At 34.5% G+C, this 22,678-nt stretch overlaps 1 protein-coding gene and 1 long non-coding RNA gene across 3 annotated transcripts in view; one reads left to right on the forward strand and one right to left on the reverse strand.

Moving 5' to 3' along the window:
- Positions 1–1,159: 1,159 nt before the first annotated feature.
- Positions 1,160–21,261, forward strand: LOC136038800 (transcription factor MafA-like). 2 transcript variants are annotated; one of them, XM_065722183.1, is made up of 2 exons: positions 1,160–2,022; positions 18,476–21,261. In XM_065722183.1, exons 1-2 carry the CDS (start codon positions 1,204–1,206, stop codon positions 18,683–18,685), a joined length of 1,029 nt encoding a protein of 342 aa, XP_065578255.1. In that variant the 5' UTR covers positions 1,160–1,203; the 3' UTR covers positions 18,686–21,261. The 2 variants fall into 2 exon arrangements, with proteins under 2 accessions (XP_065578255.1, XP_065578256.1); XM_065722184.1 differs by having other exon boundaries at positions 18,480–18,676.
- The window catches only part of LOC136038801 (uncharacterized), a 36,867-nt gene continuing 23,719 nt past the window's right edge, over positions 9,531–22,678 (reverse strand). The window contains exon 2 of the long non-coding RNA XR_010620306.1: positions 9,531–10,139. This is a non-coding gene — a long non-coding RNA (uncharacterized LOC136038801). The remainder of the gene's footprint in view (positions 10,140–22,678) is intronic.

A 22,678-nucleotide genomic window follows, 5' to 3' on the forward strand; every position in this document is an offset into this window, starting at 1 on the left:
CAGGGTAGACGAAAGGAATTTTGAAATGAGAAAGTCTGAGACATTTATCACAAATTACCTGGACTCATTTAAAATTTGACAGAGAGGCATTTATAATCAAAAATGAGTTTTACTATTGTTACTGGAGTTGTGCATTGTTCCTCCATCCTAGCAAGAATCGTAAAGCAAGTTCCTAAACTGGCCTCTATTAAAGAGCTTTTTGGGTTCTACCTCCCCTCTCCCCTACTTGTAAGGCTTGAAGGCTATGTGAAGATAAGTAAATTACTTTTGTCGGTTGGGAAACGAATATCAGAGCACTAATTAGAAACTATATCAATCCCTAGTTGCTTGTGTCAATAGCCTGTGTTCTACTACTCCATGCCAATGGGTTTTGTCCAAACAGGCAACAATAGGCCTGGTGGTATTGTGGTTTCAAATTTAAAACAAGTCTCGATATAGTGCAGAAGTCCTTTACATTGGAAGTTTCTTTTCAAGTTAAAAAAGCTGTGGGCTTTTGTGTTTGAACTTGCTTGGCAAACTTACTCTTTATATAGTGATGAGTCAAGCAATTAATATTTCTTATCAATAATGCCAGTTGAGGAAAAGCAGGGAAACTCCCCCTCCGCAATGGTTTTTACCCCCTACATTTCGAAACTTTTGAGTTTTTATTAAAAAATCTCCCCTTTTTAGAGTTTTAATTTAAAAAAAAATGGAATAGCAATAAAATAACCCCCCTCTAGGTATTGAAAATACACTTTACCACCACCACCCCCTCACCCTGGTGAATCATTACCACAGTTTGTAATGATTACTTAATTAGTATTGTCTATCTTTTTTAATTATATATCTCATGTGCTCCATATTTTTTTTAAAAATCTATTGAAAGTATTTCCATAAAAGTTTCCAGTAGATGTTTGCAGGTAAAATAAAAATGTAAAAATCATTCCTTTCTTGTTACAGTCTCTCCCTGGCTTCTTGTCAGAGTTCCTGGCATTCCCCTGATTTCTTTTAAGAGAAAATGGTTCCAATTTCCTATATGGCACCTGTTTGTCCCTGAAAAAACGATGAGGAACCACCTCGCTGTCTCCCTTGGGCCTAGCCAATAGCAATCGAGATGACAACAGGTACCGCCTCTAGGGAACTTAGAGTTCCAGCGCTGGACATTGCCGAAGGACAATCGCAAAGAAACGCTGAATCGGTGTAGTGGAGTGATTTCGTAAACACATGAACTTATTGAGTGAAGTGAAAATGGAACAAAATCCTATGCAAAATGGACATCATTTAGCAGATGACTATGTAAGTGAGTTTGACCTTGAACCTCTTGGCCTTGAAGGAATGAAGTCGGAAGCCCGACAAAGAAATAGTCATCAAAATTATATACAGCACCATATGATGACCGAAGCAAATGTTGTAGCTTATGCAAACAGCCATTTGATGGGTCACACCTCAGTGCTACATCATCAAAATATGCATCTTCAACATGCTGTTGGTATAAAACATGTGGGACATGCAAATGTACCAGCTACACCACCAGAAACCCCTCCAGAATGCAATCCAATGTCCCCACCACCAAATTATGGGCCAACACACCATCCACTACCAGTTGGTACAGACCTTTTAAAACACCCAACACCAGAAGAAATGCAAATGTGGTTTGCTCGAGGGTATATTGATACCCCCAGAGGCGAGCCACTAGATTTACGTCCTCAGGGTCAGGACTCACCAGCAACAGAATGGCACCATCCTCGCATGTCTGAATCTGTCGGGAGTGAAATGATGGAAAGACACCGGTATGATATGAGAAGCGTATCTCCCGGCTCGGCTTCCGTCTATGGTGGTAGTGTTGATTACATTGACGATGAACTACTTGTTACTCTGACCGTCCGTGAACTAAATAAACGCTTGCATGGCTTCCCCAGAGAAGATGTTGTGCGTTTAAAGCAAAAACGTCGAACTCTAAAGAATCGTGGCTATGCCCAAAACTGCAGATCTAAACGCCTTGCTCAAAGACATGAATTGGAGACTGTCAATAAAACTTTGCAGGTAGTTAAATTACGTTTTATTACCATAAATTACCTTTAAATTACGATAAACGGTTGGCTCAAGCCAACCGTTATTATCAAGTCAAGCCATTAAGTTATTATTTTTCTTTCTATAATTGCTTGACCACAATTTTTTTTTCAACAAGTTTGTATATTAAGTTATTATTTTTCTTTCTATAATTGCTTAAGCACAAACTTTTTCATGGTTGTGTACCCCTTCCCTCTCCAAATAAAGTCCTGGAACCCTTTCGCTTGTAAGACTAATCATGTTATCCTTAGCAAAATTTCAAAGCGATCATTTTAGCAACAGTATTTTTTTTTTTTTAACTAAATTGAACAATGCAGAGGTTGTTTAAATTTATAGCTAAGTTAGTGCATTGAAAGCCCACGCGTTTTACGAGTCGCGGTTCGGAAAATACAAGACAAGCCAATAGCTTGCCATGTTTTTTTGTGATTATATTATATTTGAAATTCATAATCGAACCTGTCCTAATTAAAAATATGCTTTCTAATTTTTATCTATATTCGTTGGGCGGCCGTTTCACGAGTACCTTTATAAATGTTCTTCAGTCGGGAGGGGTATGGTCTTGTGTTTATGTCTTTTGGTAATAAAGCATTTTATTCATTTTTGAAACACAAGATTTCTTATTTCATGCCATACTGGGAGTAGTCCACGACTACTATATTAATGATGACAGAATTATTACTTGATTTTTTTGGATAAAAAATAAGTTGTTCCAAGCTTTATTTTCGCTAAGATAAAGCTTTGTCAATTAGCACCCAATTCAAAACTAATATCTAATCAGTACAACCGATAAAATACATTTTATACGCCGATGAGTATCACCTCGATTTACTTCAAGTATTAGCTCGATTTAATCATTCACAATAACAATCAAAATCAGTTATGCATCCAAAATTAAAAAGAAAAAATTGAGCATCGAGAAAATATATTTTTGAGGGGATGGGTACATTTTATTGAACGATAGACCAATAAATGTTTGTATCTATACTAAACCAGATAACATTGTGGGCAAAATGAATCTCTTCGGATTCTCTCTTGGAAAGCCAGTATTTTTTTTTTCGGAAGAAACCCTAAAAAACTTGGGAATAGCCTAGGCAGTGTTGCGACATCCCTCAGCAACACTGAAACACACTTCCTACTTCCTCTCGAAACAGAACCAGAGTTAGGTTTTTTTTTTGGGGGGGGTAGGACATAGACTTATCTGCCCTCTGCCGCTCCATTAGTGCATGTAAATAGTACAATATATGTCCTAAGACATTACAATTGAAGTTTGTTTTACTCCCCCCCTGCGTGCTTCTCGCGGAGTTGACCCTCTACGCCCCTAGATCTGGCCCTTTCTCGAAATTGCAATTTCATCTCGGATATCTTTCGACAAGTTTGAATTCAGTTTATTTTCGATGTCTGAATATCAACATACTAGCTTTTACACAAAAGTATGGTATTTGATTCGTTTGTAGCCTGCCGCCGTTTCTGCTGCATTTTAGTGTTGCTGAAGGGTATTGAGGGATGTTTCTCCAAAAGGTAATTTACTTCTCCAGAATTTCTCCACAAATTATCATTTGTAAATGTACGGACATCAGCATGAAATACGGTTCGTTAATATTTGTTAACATTAGTTTTTGTGGAGGTTTCAGAGAGCTAAAGTTTTGTTCGTCGATATTTGGAGAAGAAATACGGGGGAGGGGAGGTATCGGGTACACGGGTGGTCCGCCTCTTTTTCGTCTTCTTTCTTTTAAAACTCTAATGTGACGAGCTTATTCCTTTTTATGGCTTAGATTTTCAGGTATTTATCGATAAACAATCCCCATTACTACACATAAATATTTTGAAGAATCATAGATGTAATTTTTTTCCTAGTACTATTTTTTTTGTAAAAACAAAAAGCAATGAGTTCTCAGTGTCTGTCAGGTAAAAGCTACGCCAATTTGATCAACTAGCTTAAAATTTTTGTTAATGTAGTAAATAAAATATAGCTGTCACGAAGTTATTTATTTCTTTTATTTACTATCTTTAGGCAGAATGTTCAAATAATCAGTTCTAAAACCAATGTCTGGAAATAAAATGTGTGTAGGTAAAATGTATAATTTTGCGGGGAAGGACAACATTCTAAGGACAACATCTGACAATCGATACTTAATCAGAGGTTTTGCTCCCAAAAATATATTAATTTTGATTTTTTGACAAAGCCAGATTCGAAAAAGTCCAAAGTACAAACTAATTTTAAGATAAAAAACACAAATTCTCCAAATAAAGTAAAAATCAGTGGGGGGATTTTGACAAAAACATTTAAATTAAGACGTGACATTTCATTCGGGATTTCATTCTTTTGTTTTTGTTGGATGTTGGGAACGCAATTACTATCGGAAAATAGATATCTCCATGAAAACGTTTAACAGATTCACTCGCTCATGTTTTCACCCTGTACCGTAATTTCATAATGATTTTTATATTTATCAATCAATTCAACTTGTCTATATACACATATTTTCAGTTGTACATATAGTATTTTCTTCTATATTTAAGTTTTTTCAATAACCTGAATTACAGATTAATAAATAAAGAAGTTGCTAAGCTCTTTATGTGTTAAGACATGTTTTGATGAAATACAACTAATGCCCCCATAGCTAATAAAGTGGCACAATATGGTGGCGGCAGACCGGCGTTAAGTAACAAACCATAAATTGTACAAGAGCAAAAAACTAAAGAAAGGACAATTATGTGCAAAAGGGAAGAATGTAGAGCGAAAGAAGGGCAAAAAGAAAAGTATTTTTTTTACTCTCTAGGAAGGACAAATATAATTTTGCAGTTAAAATGTTTGTTTCCCAACTATAACTACAACGAGAAACACCGATTTGGAGATGGATGATAAAAATTCAGATAAAAATGAGATACGGGAAAAATTGAGACGAATAATTGACCATATTCAATTTGAGTCAAGGCCGTGACCAGAGGGATTACCGGGCTTGACCCTCCCCCCTTCCAATTTTTTTCGACTCAAAAAAGTAACAAATCACATATAAGAATGTTTTGATGCGTCTTTTAAAGAATCTAGGTACCCCCCCCCCGAACAAAATCATGTTTACCGTCTTGATTTGAGTGCATAGACTTTAAGTGTCTGTTTGACGAAAATATCGTTTATTGTCTCTGAATTTTTGCAGTCTTTGACTTTAGGACAGATTCATTGTGAGAAATACATTTTGACAATATAAAGCGCCATTGGCTTTTTATTCTAAATAATAAATAAGTAAGTGATTTCACAACTTTCTTAAGATGCCTCATACCTCCTTCGATGAATTATTGAATCATATAAGATGCAATTTGTCCAATGGCATTAAAAAGTGAATAGTAACTAGAGACTTAACTTTCATTTTTAAAGACAAATCACCGATATTTGTTCTGTAATTTCTTTCTATTGCAATTCCAATTTCTAATATAGACTAAACAAAACTTCAGAAATAACAGACTGCTAAAAATGTCCAACTGAAAGGAATTTTGAACTAAAAACGAAAAAGACAGGAATTGCTATTTTTGATAATGATTTTTTTAACAGATAAAGTGTTTCTTATTGTAACCAATATTTTGGGCGTCAATTTTCGTAGGAGAATGGGGTAGTGTCCGAAATCTAAAAATTTTCCAAATTTCTTAGTATTTCTTATCCAAATATTTTTTATTGTTGCTCTCCCCCCCAAGACCTTCACCACCCCATCCCACCCCAAAAAACCTGCGGACATTCCTGTTTACGCTTAATATCTTCTAAGTTGAATGCGTTAAAACATCTATGAGTTGTTAATTTTGATTACATAAGTTAGGTATTTTGTGCTTTTAAGTAAGCTTAGTTCAAACGTTACTAGCAATAATTGATTTACCTATCTTATGTTATAGTTATTTTTTGTTCAATTTTAATCTTCAAAAAATGTAAATAAATACTTGACTTTGCCCATTATCAGTAAATAAAGATAAGGGTTGCCAAAATTTTTGCAACTTCTGTTTGCTTTACAATGTATTATTTATTTTGTTATACAATTGTTTTTATTGATGTGGTTCATAACTCAGTTCTTGAGTCATAAGGGAACTAATCCCCCTCTAAGCTTTTATATAAATTTTATATAAATGATAGCAGAATCTGAAATTTCTTCTTCTTTATTTGAAGTGTTCTTGATAATTTTTACTGCCCCCAGTTTTTTCTGTTTTGTGCATCAGTCAGTATCAATAAAATTAATAGTAATTCATTCCGTCCTTGCAGGTTGCTAATTAGGGGAACTGAAGTCGATCATAGCCGTTTCGAAATTTTTAAGAAATGTAGTTCAAGAACACATGTAGTTTAATAAGACTTTCTGGTGTTTTCAGAAGGGGCCAGGGAGTAGCCGTAAACTTTCAAATGACCCTCAAACAGTTCTGTACGATGTTCCAACCTCCTGCTAGCAGTAGAGGGGGAAGGGGGAGAGCACACCGGTGCTCAGCGCCATCACACATGGAAGAGGGGGGATGACCCCCTATGTTTTTTATTACAAGGTAAAAAAAGAAGTTGGTAAAATCGTGGCGCAAAATCGTGGCGTAAAATCATTTCATTGACCTACTTTTTACTTTGATCCACCACCATTTCGTAGGGTTAATGTTAATACAAAAATGACCATAGAAATGTTTTAAGTTTGTGAAAAATCGCATTTTACTTTAATACTACTACCAAGAATTTGTAAGAAAAAAACAAGAATAAAACAAGTAGATATAAACATTACCTTTCAAATGAGCCCTCAAATACCTCTGCACGATGCCTGCACGAGTCTCCTCCTAGCACTAGGGGGGGGGGGTATAACACACTGGTGCTCAGGGCTATCACACATGGGGGAGGGGGGACGTCCCCCCAATGTTTTCGGCCGCTCAGTAGACAAAAGAAGTCAGTAAAATTGTGGCGCTTCACGCCATGATTTTTCCGACGCCGCTAAAATTATTTGTTCGGTTCAATAAGGCTACGAAAATATCGGTAAAAGCAGCAGTTTTACCAACTCCTGCCGTGATTTTACAGATGGTGCCATAATTTTCCATTTTGTTAAACAAATAGCATTAAAATAGTGACATGATACGTACAGAAATCTGAATCTCGGTTGGTAAATGCAGTGTTTTTTACCGACTCATGCAATGATTTTACGTATTATATTCAAAACGGATATTATGCTAATTTTGACAAAAACAGCCGGTAGCAATGACCAGCCAGTCGGTAGAATCTTTGGCCACCCCCCCAAAAAAAAATCGGTTAATAACGACCCTCCTGGTGGTACCCAAGCTAAAATGTGACTTCTTCAATTTTTAAGACGAAGGGCTGAACTTTCGACCATGGTATACTTTTTCTTATTTCGACCTTTACCTTTTTTTTCGGTTTCAAAACTCTGTTTCGAAATTCTGGTAATTTTTTTTGTACATTACTACCTTTTCATTGAAAATATATGATAGTTACCATTTCTGAATCTGGGTCTAATGGCAATTCTAGAATCAACGTCAAATTATAATTCTTTTATATTTAAAAATTTATTCAAAAACTTGTCCTTAATTTTGCTGTATTTTGCTCTTCACTGGGTCGGAGATATTACTGGAACCATGATAAATTACATTTTGTTCTTTTGATGAAGGTTGTTTTTACAAGGTAGGGATTGATGTTCAGCCATCTAGCGACGACCAGTTCGGTTATTATTTTGCCCATGCAGTTCTAATTGCTACAAACGAGTCTTTTGTAATGATTGTTAGTAATCATTTTCCTGAGTCATATCTTTTTTGTTAGGGTTGTCATTAGAGATTCTGTGTTGGAACGTCGCTCGGAAAATGTTTTAGCAAAATAGACTATTTTTTGAGGTTGTAGGACTCAGAGTGGAGGATTGAAATTGAAAAATAGTGTTAAGAAAATTAAATTGCTAAAACTGGAAACAAACGATGGTTAAGAGATAATATTAATTAGAATATGTGAAAAGTAACCGAGTAAATCGGTGCGCGTACCTAGATGTCATTTCAGCGAGAAAGATGGAACCATTGAAAGTGTAAAAATCAGAACAGCCAAGTTACAATTTGTTGTTTTCGCAATTAAAAACAGTTCAGAAGAATAGGAAGATAAATCTTAAAACTAGGATTAAGACACCAGAAGCAACCACGTCTCTCCACGATTTTTACCCCTTAGATTTTGAAACATACCATTAGTTTTCATTGAAAAAACTGAAAAACACAAAATTGCCCCCCCCTCCCACTCCTGCTTTCAAATTTACGTCTCCGCCCTTTACATTTTTGTGAATTGGTGCCCCTGGAAACCAAAGATTGTAGTTACCAAGCATAAATTTGAAATGTGAGTGCTTCAATAAGTTCAAAAAGATGCACTAGTTGTTGCACAATGGATTTATGTAAAAGTAGTTTTAGGTAGGCCTACTCGCTTGACGAAATGATTATCAAACAATAGCCTAAGCTCTATAAAAACTGTGGCGCGATGTCACTGTTTATGGTTGTAATAAAAGAAACGTTACAATGGCTAGGATACATTTTGCGGACGAAGGTGGTCATTAAAAATCATACTCGTTGGGATTCGAACTGGAGCCAAGCGAAAATCAGGACATTATCAAGAAGTATGGCAATAGGAAATAAGAAAGTAGGAACATCATAGAAGGGAACAACGAGTCAATTCTTGGATGTTTGGGAGGTAGTAGGAGCATGAAGAGCTATCATGGCTTTAGGCTACATTGTATATAGGCATGTCTTTTTTTGGATGTGTTTTTTTTTTTTTTTTTTTTTTTTTTTTTTTTTTTTTTTTTTTTTTTAATGTGACGCATCAGTTACGCGTCAGTACTTCAATGATCCATCCAGCTCCATGACAACTACAGAAACATTAAAAAAACTATTAACTTACTGATTTTTGAATCTATCAAATTCAGAGCCATTTCAAGGGGAACCAACCAGTGTCATGGTTAAGGAATGCCACGGCGAAGGTATTTTAATGGCAATATTGTCAGTCATTTGATAGTTCACATTCAATTTTTCGGGGGAAGGGGGGTTGAATATCAAGGTTAATAATTGTAGGCACCCCCAATCTTAGGAACAGTCTTGATCAAAATGACTATTAATTGATTTTGTTACCCAATAACATTTATGGCAACTTTTCTTCTTTTTTCCATTCCTGGTTCTAATATAAATTCATAATTGTGTTTCTTTGATTAAACTATGAAAGTATTGTAATACAACTATTAACTCTGAAACATTCTTAACAACGTTTAACAAAAGATAGATGTGTGTGTTTCTTCTTCAAACCCTTTAGATTCATCCGTTAAGTGAATAATTGAGGTAGCCTTGTTGTGGCCCCATGCCACAGAGACCAATCAGTCTATATTCATAATGAAGAATCTTCATGACAAGACCTTTCTAGAAACTCTCTGGAAAGGGAGTAGAGGGATAGGATCTCTAGTAGAGAAAGTCCAACCAGCATCCTAGCACCTGTAAGCTCCATAAAACAGCAATTTATTCTTTTTGTCTAATCTTTGTTTTGGCTCAGTCATAACAGGTATAATTGGTTAACGCTTAGGAAACATGACACCAAGATTTGTCGTTTTTTCTTTATGCAACACTTCGTTCTGATGCTGCCGAAATGAGTCTATGAAAAGAGGATAGGCATAAAATTGACTGATGAATGTGCCTTTAATTACCACCTTACGACCACCCAGTAAACTGCTTGCGCTGACGAAGAAAAAGGAGACGCATCACTGCTACCATACTAAAATTATGACAGTCTTCTATTTTTAAAATGTGAATTGTGACGACCTTTTTTCTGACACTACTTTACGGACGCTCAAAAAATTTCTTGTTCTGATTACAATATATTATCTAATCGGATCGGGGTAACTGTTGTTGTTGTTGTTTAGTTGACGTTTGATCGAATCAGCCGCTCGTATACGTGTGATCCTCTTTTAAAACTCGAGCTTATGAAGCCACGTCACTTTGAGAAACAGACAAATAAAATTTTGGCGACATCTTGGGAGAGTACAAGGACGTTGTACAGTGTTCTTGCTTAAATCACTGGCACTAGTATGTGTATCACATCTCTAATCTGCTATTATTGCTTAAAATATCTGTGAAAAAAACATACTCAGATTTAAATAAGGCTAAAATACCAGAAAAAATAAATAAAAAAGGCCAATACAGTAACAATAGAAGTTATTACAGTTATTATAATTAAAACATCTATAAAAGGGAACGGAGATAGGAAATAAAAAGGTCAATACAACGAATATAAAAGTCAATACATTATCACTTAAAAAAAAATCAGAGAGTGTAGTGCAGATTACAACTCTTTATTTACCTACTATATGTAAAGAGTAAGAGGTAACTGTTTTCATTTAAGAATAAGCATAAATGATGCAATTTTGCTCACTATAAATTCAATTGTTTTCTTAGCCAAGTAGTATTATATGTGGTATTCAGAGTTCTGAGTACATGAGCGCAACGGTGGAGAAAATTTAAAACTGAGTTCATAGTTGATTTCTATTTTAATATGGAGGAAGAAGCTTGAAAGTTTTTGGTGTTTGCTTATGAATATGGTAAAAGGTTCCCATATGAGTTTAATTATGAAGTTAGTAGAGTTGGCTTCTGAAAGAAGATTCATTTGCCCATTGGGATTTATTTGCATTTTTTTTTTGTATTAACCTTCATTGATAGCCCGTAAAACACAGACATAGTTAAATTGGCCCTTAGAGGGGTCAACTTATAATCGTGTAAGCTATTCATGTAATTGTAAACAATAAACATTTTTAGAAGACATTAGTCAGAGGGCCCAAAATTGTACAGATAGCTGTTTGGACCGATCCAAAGTAGGCAGCACACCCCTCCCTCTGTTTCTACATGTAAAGTACAAGCAAACATTATCAAAACTATTGGCAGTTTCGCTGAAAAACAAAATGTACATAAGTATTTGTTGCTCTAAACATTTAAAATATGAAATCTCAGTTTAAACTAGTCTATTTAAACTCATTTTTCAGTTTGGATGTTTAAACATGATCTTTCAGTTTAACACCTTCAAAAGCCCCCAAGTATGCACTAAACAGGTGGCTGAAAAAATAATTCATTACCAGCTTAATTTAATTTCTTAAATAAAAAAAATAAATAGCCTCCCCCTCCCTAAAAAGCAAAGAAACACTTGCAGCGGGATTTCTGCATATAATCAACTATTAAACAGATAAATAACCATAAAAAAATAAAAAAGGAAAAAAAAGTAAGAAAAAACATAAGAAAACATAACCAGTCTCCCGTCAGCCGTTGAATAATAATAAAAAGGGATAAAACAACATAACAAATACCTCTTTAACTTACTTCTAAACAGCTGCTCAGCCGCCAAAACCCCCCCGTGATATAGTCGCATACACCAGGTCCTAAGAACCTGGTAGGGAAGCTAGCCCTGGTCCCATTTTTATGCTGGACAACAAAACTACCAGCGTGACAAGTTTTATTGCTATGAACCTCATTGAAAAATTAATTATCATAATTGGAGATTTAACAAACTCTTGGATGACAAGATTTGTATTGTTTAAGTTATATGAATCAAATTATAATGCAGTTACTGGAGAATTCTGAATTAAAATAAGGGGACCATGCTGAAATACCAATTCCGTCTCTCCCTAAAATGGAAAAGCTTGAAGCTGTTACCTAAAAATGAAATCAAAATGAGATCTAAAACAGAAATGCTGTTGCTTACACCAACTGAATGGAGTGAAGCATGCATAATGTTCACCTTATTTATGATTAAATAAAAAAAAAATAAGTTTTTTTAACTGAAAGTAAGGAGCGACAATAAAACTTAAAACAAGCAGAAATTACCCCGTATATGAAAGGGGCCCTCCTCAACGCCCCGCTCTTTACGCAAAAGTTTGACTCTTTCTCTCAGCTCTACTTTTTAAAACAGTAAAAAACCTTAGAGTAAAGAGCAGAGCGTTGAAGAGAGAACAGCCCCTTTCATATACGGGGTAATTTCTGCTCGTTTTAAGTTTTAATATCGCTCCTTACTTTCAGTTAAAAAAACTTGTTTTTTTTTATTTAATTTCTGAACGTTTTTTATTTAATCCATGTTTTGATTTCGGCTCTCCGCAGATGAATAATTAAAGCTAAATTTGCATATTTATTTATTTGGCTAAATGGCTTTCCCATAGTTTTGATCGAATGATTTTGAGAAAAAATGAGGGGGAGGAGACCCAGTTGCCCTCCAATTGTTTGGGTACTTTAAAAGGCAACTAGAACTTTTAATTTTTTACGAACATTTTCATTAGTAAAAGATATACGTAACTTACGAATTAGCTTACGTAACAAACTTCTATATTCGTATGTTTTTATTACGTATATGAGAGGGTTCACCCACTCGCCAATACCTCGCTCTTTACACTAAAGCTTAAATTTTTTTTCCCTGAATCACGAAGGCCATAGAAGAAATAGTTGAAATTACTAAAAATACTTTAGCGTAAAGAGTGAGGTATTAGGAGGAGGTGAACCCCTTATGTGCGTAATATTTTCCGTTCGTTTTAAGTTTTAATGCTACTCCTTACTTTCAGTTGAAAAAAAACTTTTTCATGTTTATTTTTTCATTGTTTTTTTTTTTAATGCTAGAAAATGCTCTGCGCCCTTCATGGAAATCTTCTTCCTCCACATGACAAATTCCTCCATGGAAAGTTTCCCCCACATAACCCACTCTACCCAACCCCTCCTCCCAACCAACAAATCCCCCTGAAAACGTTTGTACACTTCCTAATAACCATTACTATATGCAAACACTGGTCAAAGTTTGTAACTTGCAGCTATCTCAGAATTTTGATCCGACGACTTCGGGAAAAAATGAGCGTGGAAGGGGGCCTAGGTGCCCTCCAATTTTTTTGGTCACTTAAAAAGGGCACTAGAACTCTTCATTTCCGTTCGAATGAGCCCTCTTGCAAAATTCTAGGACCACTGGGTCGATACGATCACCCCTGGGAAAAAGAAAAAAAAAAAACAAACAAATAAACACGCATCCGTGATTTGTCTCCTGGCAAAAAATACAAAATTCCACATTTTTGTAGATAGGAGCTTGGAACTTGTACAGAAGGGTTCTCTGATACACTGAATCTGATGATGTGATTTGCGTTAAGATTCTATGACTTTCAGGGTGTGTTTCTCCCTATTTTCTAAAATAGGGCAAATTTTCTCAGGCTCGTAACTTTTGATAGGTAAAACTAAACTTAATGAAACTTGTATATTTAAAGTCAGCATTAAAATACGACTCTTTTGATGTAACTATTGGTATCAAAATTCCGTTTTTTAGAGTTTTGGTTACTATAGAGCCGGGTCGCTCCTTACTACAGTTTGTTACCACGAACTGTTTGACAAATGACAAGAAACGAGCAATTACGGAACATTTTATAAGGGAAAGAAACATAAGGCTTTACGAATTTCCCATTTGTAAATAGTTCTTTAAAAAAAGATTAAGTAAGATAATATAAAGTCATCATTCAAGACAGCGAGCTCTCCTGAATTAGATTTTCTTATTTGAGAAAGATGCAACGCTGCATCCAGGCGGGAGGTAAGGGGATCTGAACCCCCCCCCTGAGATGTTTGTCTGACACATAAAAACGCAATAAAAATGCATAAAAACACATTATTTATGCGTTTAAAACCTCTCCACCCCCCAAAAAATCCTCCTCCAAAAATTCCAGGATATGGCCTAGGAAAAATGATATAGGGCTCTTCAAGTGGCTGATAATTTTGAAACAATGAGTAGGATAAATATTTCCAAGACAGAGGAATTCAATTCAGTGGATATTTCAACCCTATGTCCAAGGGCCGTCTTCATCACAACAGTCTAGAGCAGAATCAAAGGAGTTATTATAACTATTAGAAATTAATGCTTTGTCTATGTCTTCTTTATGCTGGTGTAGCCGTTTTTCTAGATTTTGATGGGTCCTGCTAACATAGTTGCTGTCACATTCGCATGGAATTTGATAAACCCTCTTTGGCGAGTAACTGGGGTCTTATCTTTACCGGAATTTACGAAATTTGTGATTTTAAAATTATTAGTGAAAACTCAAACATATACTTTTTGTGCAAACGTTGTTTAATTTTGTTGTGATTTTTGGAATGTACAAAAGTTAGATAATATTTGAGGGCTTATCAGGGGCCTCACATTGTGATATATCTTCGATTTTACGGGAATGTGTTTTTAGTATACGGTTAATTGTATTACTGACAAAAGGAATGGGGTAGCCATTACCAAAAAAATATCTTCGATAAAATTTATTTCTGCAGTTATATACGAATCAGAGAAAATGTTCAGGGCACGATCAATGAGAGAAGTTACAACTGCTTTTTTGACTTGTGGGGGCTGGTGATTTGAACTAAAATGAAAATATCTATTGTTTTGCGTTAATTTCCTATAGATAGTAAAATCCAGTTCATCAATATTACGGATAATTAACACACCTAAAAACGGTAATTTACTTTCAATCGCAATTTCTCTATTTCTTCAATTGCAATTGCTTCAATTGCAATTGCTCTAAGAAACCCCGAAATTCCTTTTCCCGTAATTTCAAAGTGAAATTACGTCAGCCATGTAGCGACCCCAATAAATGTGTTTTAAAAATAAGAATTTAATGCCCAATTGTCAGGGGTCTCTTTTGTTTCTTGCTGTCATATATTAAGTTAATCATTACTTATTCTCCACTGCCATAAACGCATTCGACGTAATTATACAACTTGGGATAACCTTAAAGAAGTCAAAACATTTCTTCTATTAGGTGTACACTTTTCAAAGCAGAAAAATAAATTGAGTGCCTATTGATGACACTGCCCAATGGCGTCAATTGATGAGTGGTGGTATCTTCCCTCTCATACATTCTCCCCTAAATTTAGAAAATATATTTTTTGGTATTGTCATTGAAAATGGTCTTTCTTGTTCTATTTCCATTGAAGAATTGGAAAAACAGAAAGATTGTCGCCAACAAGTTTTTGAAATTACATTTTGCTCCCTCCCTTACATTTTCGTCGATTAACGCTACTATTACGGACTTGCTAAAATTTCTTCAGGAAGGGGCATAACCATTCCCGGCCAGGGGAGATGCATGTGCCCCAAGAACCTCACCAGGATCTGCCTTGATCCTGGACCACTGGGGACGACCCAGTGGCACTGCCAATAAGATACCTTATGGATAAGGATACGGAAACAGTATAATCTTAGGGTTCTCATAAGCTTACAATATTTTTCTTTCCTTTGCAAATATTTCTGTTCCATTTTTTTGTGTTTGATCACACAAACTATCCATGCGCAAATAACAATAAAATTGCATAATTTTTTTTTGCCAAAACATGAAACAAGAAATTTGCGTTTAAGTGAATACCGTCTCAAAAAGTATAATCTGTATACGAAGCTTCAATAAAAGGGGCGCTGTATTCAACGCGCTCTTTTTTATTTTTTTATTTTCCGATATTGTTTTCAAAATAGGAGCCCCTAGCCATGATTTGTGCTTTTTTCATGGTAGTACTAAAAATTAGTATTTGGCTAAAACCAATTAAAGAAAAGAAAATATAAAAAAGCAGGTAAAAACAGAGAAAAAGCAAAGAAATTTTAATAACGAAAAATGTTCAAATATTACAACTTCGCTTCCGAAAGCCTTTATCAACGTGAAAAAATAATAAAATTTGAAAAATTGATCTTGTTCATAAATATTTTCCCCATATTTAGTTTGTCATTTCATAGCAGGAAGCCCATATCTAACAATGACCCCTAAGTTCAAATAGACAAACCATTGGAGACTGAATTCTTACAGCCTAGTTCATAAAAAATTTCTCAAGTTACATTTCTTCCATCAAATTTGGCGATAAATTTTAAAAGCGAAATTAGGGTTTCTGCATTAAACCCTCAAGTGTATAAACACAGGGTATGTTTGTCAGACAGGTGTCGCGTTTCTCAGGCCATTTTCGTCCGTAACACGAATAAGCTGCTTTTATCTTCTGTGGCTGTCTGAACCTGCAACGGAGGATTTAAATTTCACTCAGAGTATCGGAAGATAAAATTCAAATGTCTTTTTATTTGGTCTTGGAAAACTTAACCAAGCGATTGCATATCGTCTGTCGTAGTTGTAATCAAGTTTGTCCAAAATGGAAATTTATACCCCGCCTACTAATTCCCGTCAGCCAACTCAATTTCTCGGGATGTACTCACTCAATTTCTGGGATTCAACGATGGATTTAAATTTCACTTAATAGTTTCGAAAAATAAAACCAGATACCTTTTATACTTAGTCTTGGAAAACTTAACCAAGGGATTACATATCGTCTGTCGTAAATGTAATCAAGTTTACCCAAAGCCAATGGATATTTATACCAAATTTATTAAGTATAAATTTTTTTATATTAAGTATAAGAAAATGCCCAGTCAACTGATTTCAGTCAGTCAACTTAATTTCTCGGCATCTCTGTAATGATTTGGAAATACATGTTTTTTTTTCAAAACGTGTTTTTGTCTATTTTTTGCTTGTACTTTTTTATCCTTTACTGTTTAAAAATACACCCACCGCATAAATTTTAATTTAGTTGTCTTGTTGAAGTTTTAATCATTCAGTATATTGAAGTTTAAGTCAAAATTTTATCTTACCTTATGTAGACAGAATTGCGCACAAAACATTTAAACTGATTATTATTTAATAATACCGCTAATTTGATGGGAGTGATAGATATTTGAAAAAAAATGGTTTCTATATTTTGCAAATTAGATGAAGCAACAATCCCCGTCAACAGTTTGAGGGATACTCATCTCGATTCTTCTGCTTAATAACTTGCCAGAGGAGTTCCCCGGCCAATTTGTCACACCGTTTACACTTTTCACTCCTAAATTGTAATAGACTTCATGGACCCCCTCCTCCTTTAAATGGTTTTTGTAACGACCATACTCTAAACTTTTTACTTACATGAAAATTCATAACTATGATAAAAGTATGCGGAGACTTAAAACAACTTTATTTTAGTAACTTTTATTGTGCAGCACACGGGCTCCGTAATAGAATCATATTTTGAGCAAGGGGCTAAGAACTATTTGTGTGTTTTTACACCAAAGGCGGGAGGAAATGGTCTTAATACCATTCCTAAAAATATTAGAAAGTCAAAACCACTATAAATAAATAAATAATTTTATTCCTCACGCCCCTCAATACAAAATTTCCACATAACTGCCACCTTTTTAAAAGAAAAATGTTATGGCAGGGCGAAGAGCGGATCGACTGCGGCACGATTGCCATTTAAAGTCATCCTACGTTGAAATTTGCACCTGCACTATGTAATTATGTACTATGTAATCTGCACCTGCAGAAGGATCTTAACCCCTTACAAGAAATAAAAAAAGGTTTTAATTTCAATGAAGCAGTGAACAAAAAATAAAAACAAAACAACACTTTAATTTAAAAAATTCCAAATATTTCAGCCCCACTTCCGGGAGCAATTCTTAACGAAAAACAGAAGCGAAAAAAACTAATTAAGATAAAAATAACAATTGTTTTTAAAAATAACACGAAAAAACAAAACAAAAAACGATAACTATATATATTGTGAGTAGTTCTTACTTATTTTTTTCTTTTCGTGCGTTTAGTTCTCGTTTTTTTTGTTCTTTTTATGTTATTTTTAAAAACAAATGTTTGCTCTCTTACTTAATTTTTTTCCCTTTTTTTCCATTCAGAAAGGCTACCGTGGGGCCAAAATATCCGATCTTTTTTTAAGGTAAAGTGTTGTTTTTTGTTTTTTTTTGTTCACTACTTTTTTGAAATTAAAACCTGTTTTTCTCGCTTTTTTCGGAAATGGAAAAGCAGTGTGGTCTAAGAAATTATTTATATCTTAACCCCTTGATATCAGAGGTTCAAGTAAAAGAACCAAAGGTATCTTCTTCCATCTAATTATGTGAGTTTTTTGCAACTTGAAATAAGTAAAATAATGTAGTTATCAAAGATTTCGTATCCACGTCTTAGCGCCCTATTCACAAAACTACTATTTACCATTTTTTCTAATTACAGACATTTGCTAGTAAAAAAACTTGGTGAAACTTAGGGAAGTGTTGGTTTTTTTCCTTAGCACCAACTTCTCAGCCAACTTCTGGCCAAAATTTCAAACATAACGAAATATCTGATATATTAACACATTTGTAATAAATGAGAAGAACATTTGGTAAGCTGTTCTCAAAGGGTGAATCAACTAAGCAATGCATGTTCAATACATTTTGAGTCTTATGATCTAAAATAGTTTGTGTTGATCCCCCCCCCCTTAATAGGGGCTTAGAAAATAATTTTTGGTCATGTAAAAAATTCAGATATGGCCACATGTATAGGACTATATATATATATATGATTGAATATTTAATTATATTATGGGTGACTGTTTGTTTACCTGGGAGTTGAACAGACACTTTTTCTAGAAAGAACTCAATCGACTACGAAATGAGTTGCACAGAAAGACGCAGGATCTTGACATTATGAAACAACGATACGACTCTCTTCATCGTCAAAAACTTGCACAGCAGCTGGTAACTCAACAACAATCTGATGATAACATCCAAACTGTAGTACAGCTTCAACAACCCCGGAGAAAGGACTTACGGTCAGGTGATGCAAATGTGTTTTATTAAGCAAAATTTATTAAAATTCAAAGGACAATCAAAACATGAAAGCAATACTTTGTACCTTTTAGTGATTAATGTTGAAAAGACCGCTCAGTGCCGAATATGTCCCTCTTTTCTCATTACTCTTTAATTAACATTAGCTAAGCAATTGTAATTGTAGAAATTCCGGAAATGAATCTTTTTGAAGAAGTGTATAAAATGTCTTTAAAAGAGCTCAACGCAAAGGTTTATTTGCAGTACTTTTGACTAGGGCTGTGGAGTCGGAGTTTTTCCTGAGTGAAGTCGGTATATTGACAATATCTGAAGTCGAAGTTGGTATATTGACAATATCTGGAATTAGAGTTGGAGTCGATATATTGACGATATCTGGAGTCGCAGTTGAGTCGGTATATTGACAATATCTGGAGCCGGAGTTAAGTCGGTATATTGACAATATATGGAGTGGGAGTTGAGTCGATATATTGACAATATCTGGAGTTGGAGTTGTTGTTGTTAAGTCGGTATATTGACAATATATGGAGTGGGAGTTGAGTCGATATATTGACAATATTTGGAGTTGGAGTTGTTGTCGGTTATAACTTGTAGCTGACTCCACAGTCCTGTTGACCTTATTGAAAACTCAGTGAAATGTGTTTGTAGGTTCAAGAAGAGGGTATTGTAAGTTCACCGTATGTAAATCCGTGTCAGATTATTAATGTTTATATATTTTGATAATATTTTTGTAGTTCATCTAGGTTTAGAGTTACTTTTAAGTGAATAATACACGCATTCGTCTTGAATTGGAACTTTGGAAAATGTTTGGAAATCGGGTGTTTTGAAGCTATAAAGAACTTGTTTTTTTTGGAATGTTATATATAAATAGGATTCTAAGTAGATTGCAAAACTCAAGGGGTAAAAAGAAATATTATATAACCTTATCTTGACTTTAATGAAAAGAATTGAAGAAAATATACATAATCTATCGTTGTTTTTTTTACTTTTTAGTTTTGCGGATTAGACGTTTTTCCAGTTTATCTGACATTAAAAAAATAATAATAATAAAAAATTGCCATTGTAATTTAAGACGCTTAACATTTAATTCCAAAATCTACTCCAACTGTAAATTTGTTTACCCATTTACAAGAACTTAACAAATTGTTTACTATTATTTGGCTTAAGTATTGAAACTTAATAAAATTTTGTTGCCGTTTTAATCTATCAGCTTTGACAAGCATGCGACACAATTTCCTTGAAAAAGCCGATCAAATTCTGGATATGCATAGCATCAAGTTATGAAACTTTAGTTTCATTTTTCCGCATAAGTTTTTAACTGCTCAACTGTAGAAACTTCCACTTGGATTTACTTTTGGGCCAGTAAGGAAATTACTATTCAACCTCCGTGTCATGCAGGTTCCGGTTCCAGCCGAGGGGGCACACACTTCCTGAAAACTCGTAAACTGTACCAAGTACGGTGGAAACTCTGCTAAGCGTGGAGAAAACTTTACCAAGCGCGGCGGAAACTGTGTTGAGCGTGGCGGAAATTGTACCAAGTGTGGTGGAACTGTGTAGCACACGTTAAGTTTCGGCATGTACAACAAGTGGCAGAAATTGGGTGCACTCTCAGTTCTAGCCTTGGTGAACAGATTATTTAGTAGTCATTGCGTCCACATCTCGTATGTGACATATCGTAATTCTTTAAGTTGCATCGTGTGGTGCAAGCCAAAAAAAACAATCGTGAAACTTAGTTAAATAGACTTTGCCAAAAGGAAAAACACTTATTTTTGCTTAGGTTTGATGCCAATTGTCACTATTAATCAACTCAAGACAGGCCGTACGGGACCGCACAGATCCGGCACAAAAATTTAAATAAAATAAATAAAAGAAATAAATAAAGGTGACACCATAAAAAATAAGATATTTTTATTTATTTACATAAATAAATAAAATAAATAAATAAATCTGACACCACCCCCTTACAACCAATAAAAATGAAATATTATTTGACATCCTTCTTTTATAACCAATTCAAACATAAAAATAAACGAACTCCAAAAAATCGATATATAAACATATAACAAAGAAAAATAAATGAAAAGGACAAATTTTTACTTCCCCCCCCATCATCACCTGTCTGCGTTCATGGTCAATAGAAGAGATCTAAAATTGGTTTTCCCTTTCCCTGAAAAGTTGACATTTTTGTATATCAGTGTGTGCACACAAGGACCGCTTAATTGAATTATTATTATTACGGATAATCTAGGATATGAGCTTTAATAGGGTGTCAACGGAATACCGTTAGTACGCGGAATATTTTCAAACGTTTTGTGAACCTGGGTTTTATTTTAACATTCGAACAGTATATCATGTAGTTGATCTTCCCACTCCCAAGACTTCCTAAATTATGAAATTCTCTTACAGTTTTTCCTCCAACTGTCATATAGTTCCCCCACTTTTTTAAACTGAAGTTAACTCATCCCCCGATCAGACAATTTACATGCACTATCAGTCCCAATCTCAAGAGCATGTGCATAAAGTTTAGCATGCAGTTGAGTTTGGATACATCTCTAGCAGAATTAATCAGATTATTTGGTATTTCACCCCCCTTCCCCAAAAAAAGACTATCCTTGCGTCGTTCTAACTTCTAAGATTGATTTCTCACATAAATTTTTAATATAAATTTCTAAATAATGTCTAACATTGCTGTGTTTGATTCTTATTTCGAAATAAAAGACTTACACGTCCCTAATAAACTATTCAGTTCCCGGATTTATGAAGGTGAATGGGTCATTCAGAATTAATATAGGCGTAAAAGCAAGTCATGTGTATTAATATAATAAATTACCAGTTTTTTTTGCTTAATGTCTAAGTAGGGCTAGAAAAGTAATGCCAAGAAATGACTCCAGTCTCCAGAAGCTAAACCAAATTACCATAAGTACGGCATTAATGCTGGTTTTATGCTTGGTTACGGTAATTACAACGAATTTCGCTAGATTTTCCCAAACAGAAAGGTTTTAGATTTGCTTGATTTTATTTGTTTTTCTTCGATAATTTTCTTAAGTTAGATTAAAGTAGAAGAAAAATCACCTTCGAAAATCATTAGTCTGGTAAAGGAAATTTATTCATAATAAAAAAGATAAATTCCCGCACAACTCACTTTACAAATCTCAAACCTACTTTCTCTAAGGTTTTTCACACTTCGACTGTACTGAGCGCGTTCAAGGTGAAAATTACGATCTAATTTGTATTTACTTCACATTTGATGTGAAATAACTGCGAACCTGGAATGGTTTATCAACTAATGCCTTAATGCACACTATAATTAACTATAATAATTGAATATAATGACTGAATATAATTGAATATAAATGACTATTATAATTGACTGAAGTGATGTAATTGACCGAGTGATTTTGATAAATGATGAGTATCAGAATATGAGTGATACTCATTAATTCTAACTAGAGTCGTTATTTGCATCTGAATTCCTTAATTTAACTCTGATTTTACAGAATTTAACTATAAAGAAGATGTTAATTGTATTTCACTAAAATTTTATTATGAGGTTAATTTTAATGTTTCGGCTGTTACTTCGCTCTCACCTTGAACAGAAAACTTTAGCTTTTATTAAATATTATTTAATTTTCGTCTAATCTCTAACTCCCCGTTTTTTGAATGATATTAAATATACTTATTGCTCTGTCGCCTTTCGTTGCTGTCTCTAAGCTAGGTACACGAAAAGCGACAAATCATAGATAAAAAAACAGCAAGTTTTCACGAGGCCTGATTCCTTCTAATAACAATCACACACAGTTTGTTTTAATTCTTTATATTCATTTGAAGATCCAAGGGCCAATCATGGTTGAAGCGGTAGCTCCAGCCGAAAAATGAACGAACCACGGCCATAGTAACCAGAAACATAAAAAACTGTGTAGTAAGAAAATTTCCTATTTGTTGCCAATTCAAAGATTGTTACTATTATCTCGATTAGTCGTAATAGTAGAAGTTTGTTGCGAAAAAAAA

Source organism: Artemia franciscana, chromosome 18 (genome assembly GCF_032884065.1).
Source record: "Artemia franciscana chromosome 18, ASM3288406v1, whole genome shotgun sequence".
In the NCBI taxonomy this organism is placed as follows: Eukaryota; Metazoa; Arthropoda; class Branchiopoda; order Anostraca; family Artemiidae; genus Artemia; species Artemia franciscana.

Excerpts from the sequence above, each read along its gene's own strand:
- LOC136038800 (XM_065722183.1), top strand. The coding sequence starts at position 1,204 with ATGAACTTATTGAGTGAAGTGAAAATGGAACAAAATCCTATGCAAAAT. Across the intron at positions 2,023-18,475 it reads CTGTCAATAAAACTTTGCAG|AAAGAACTCAATCGACTACG; the intron begins GTAGTTAAATTA and ends CACTTTTTCTAG.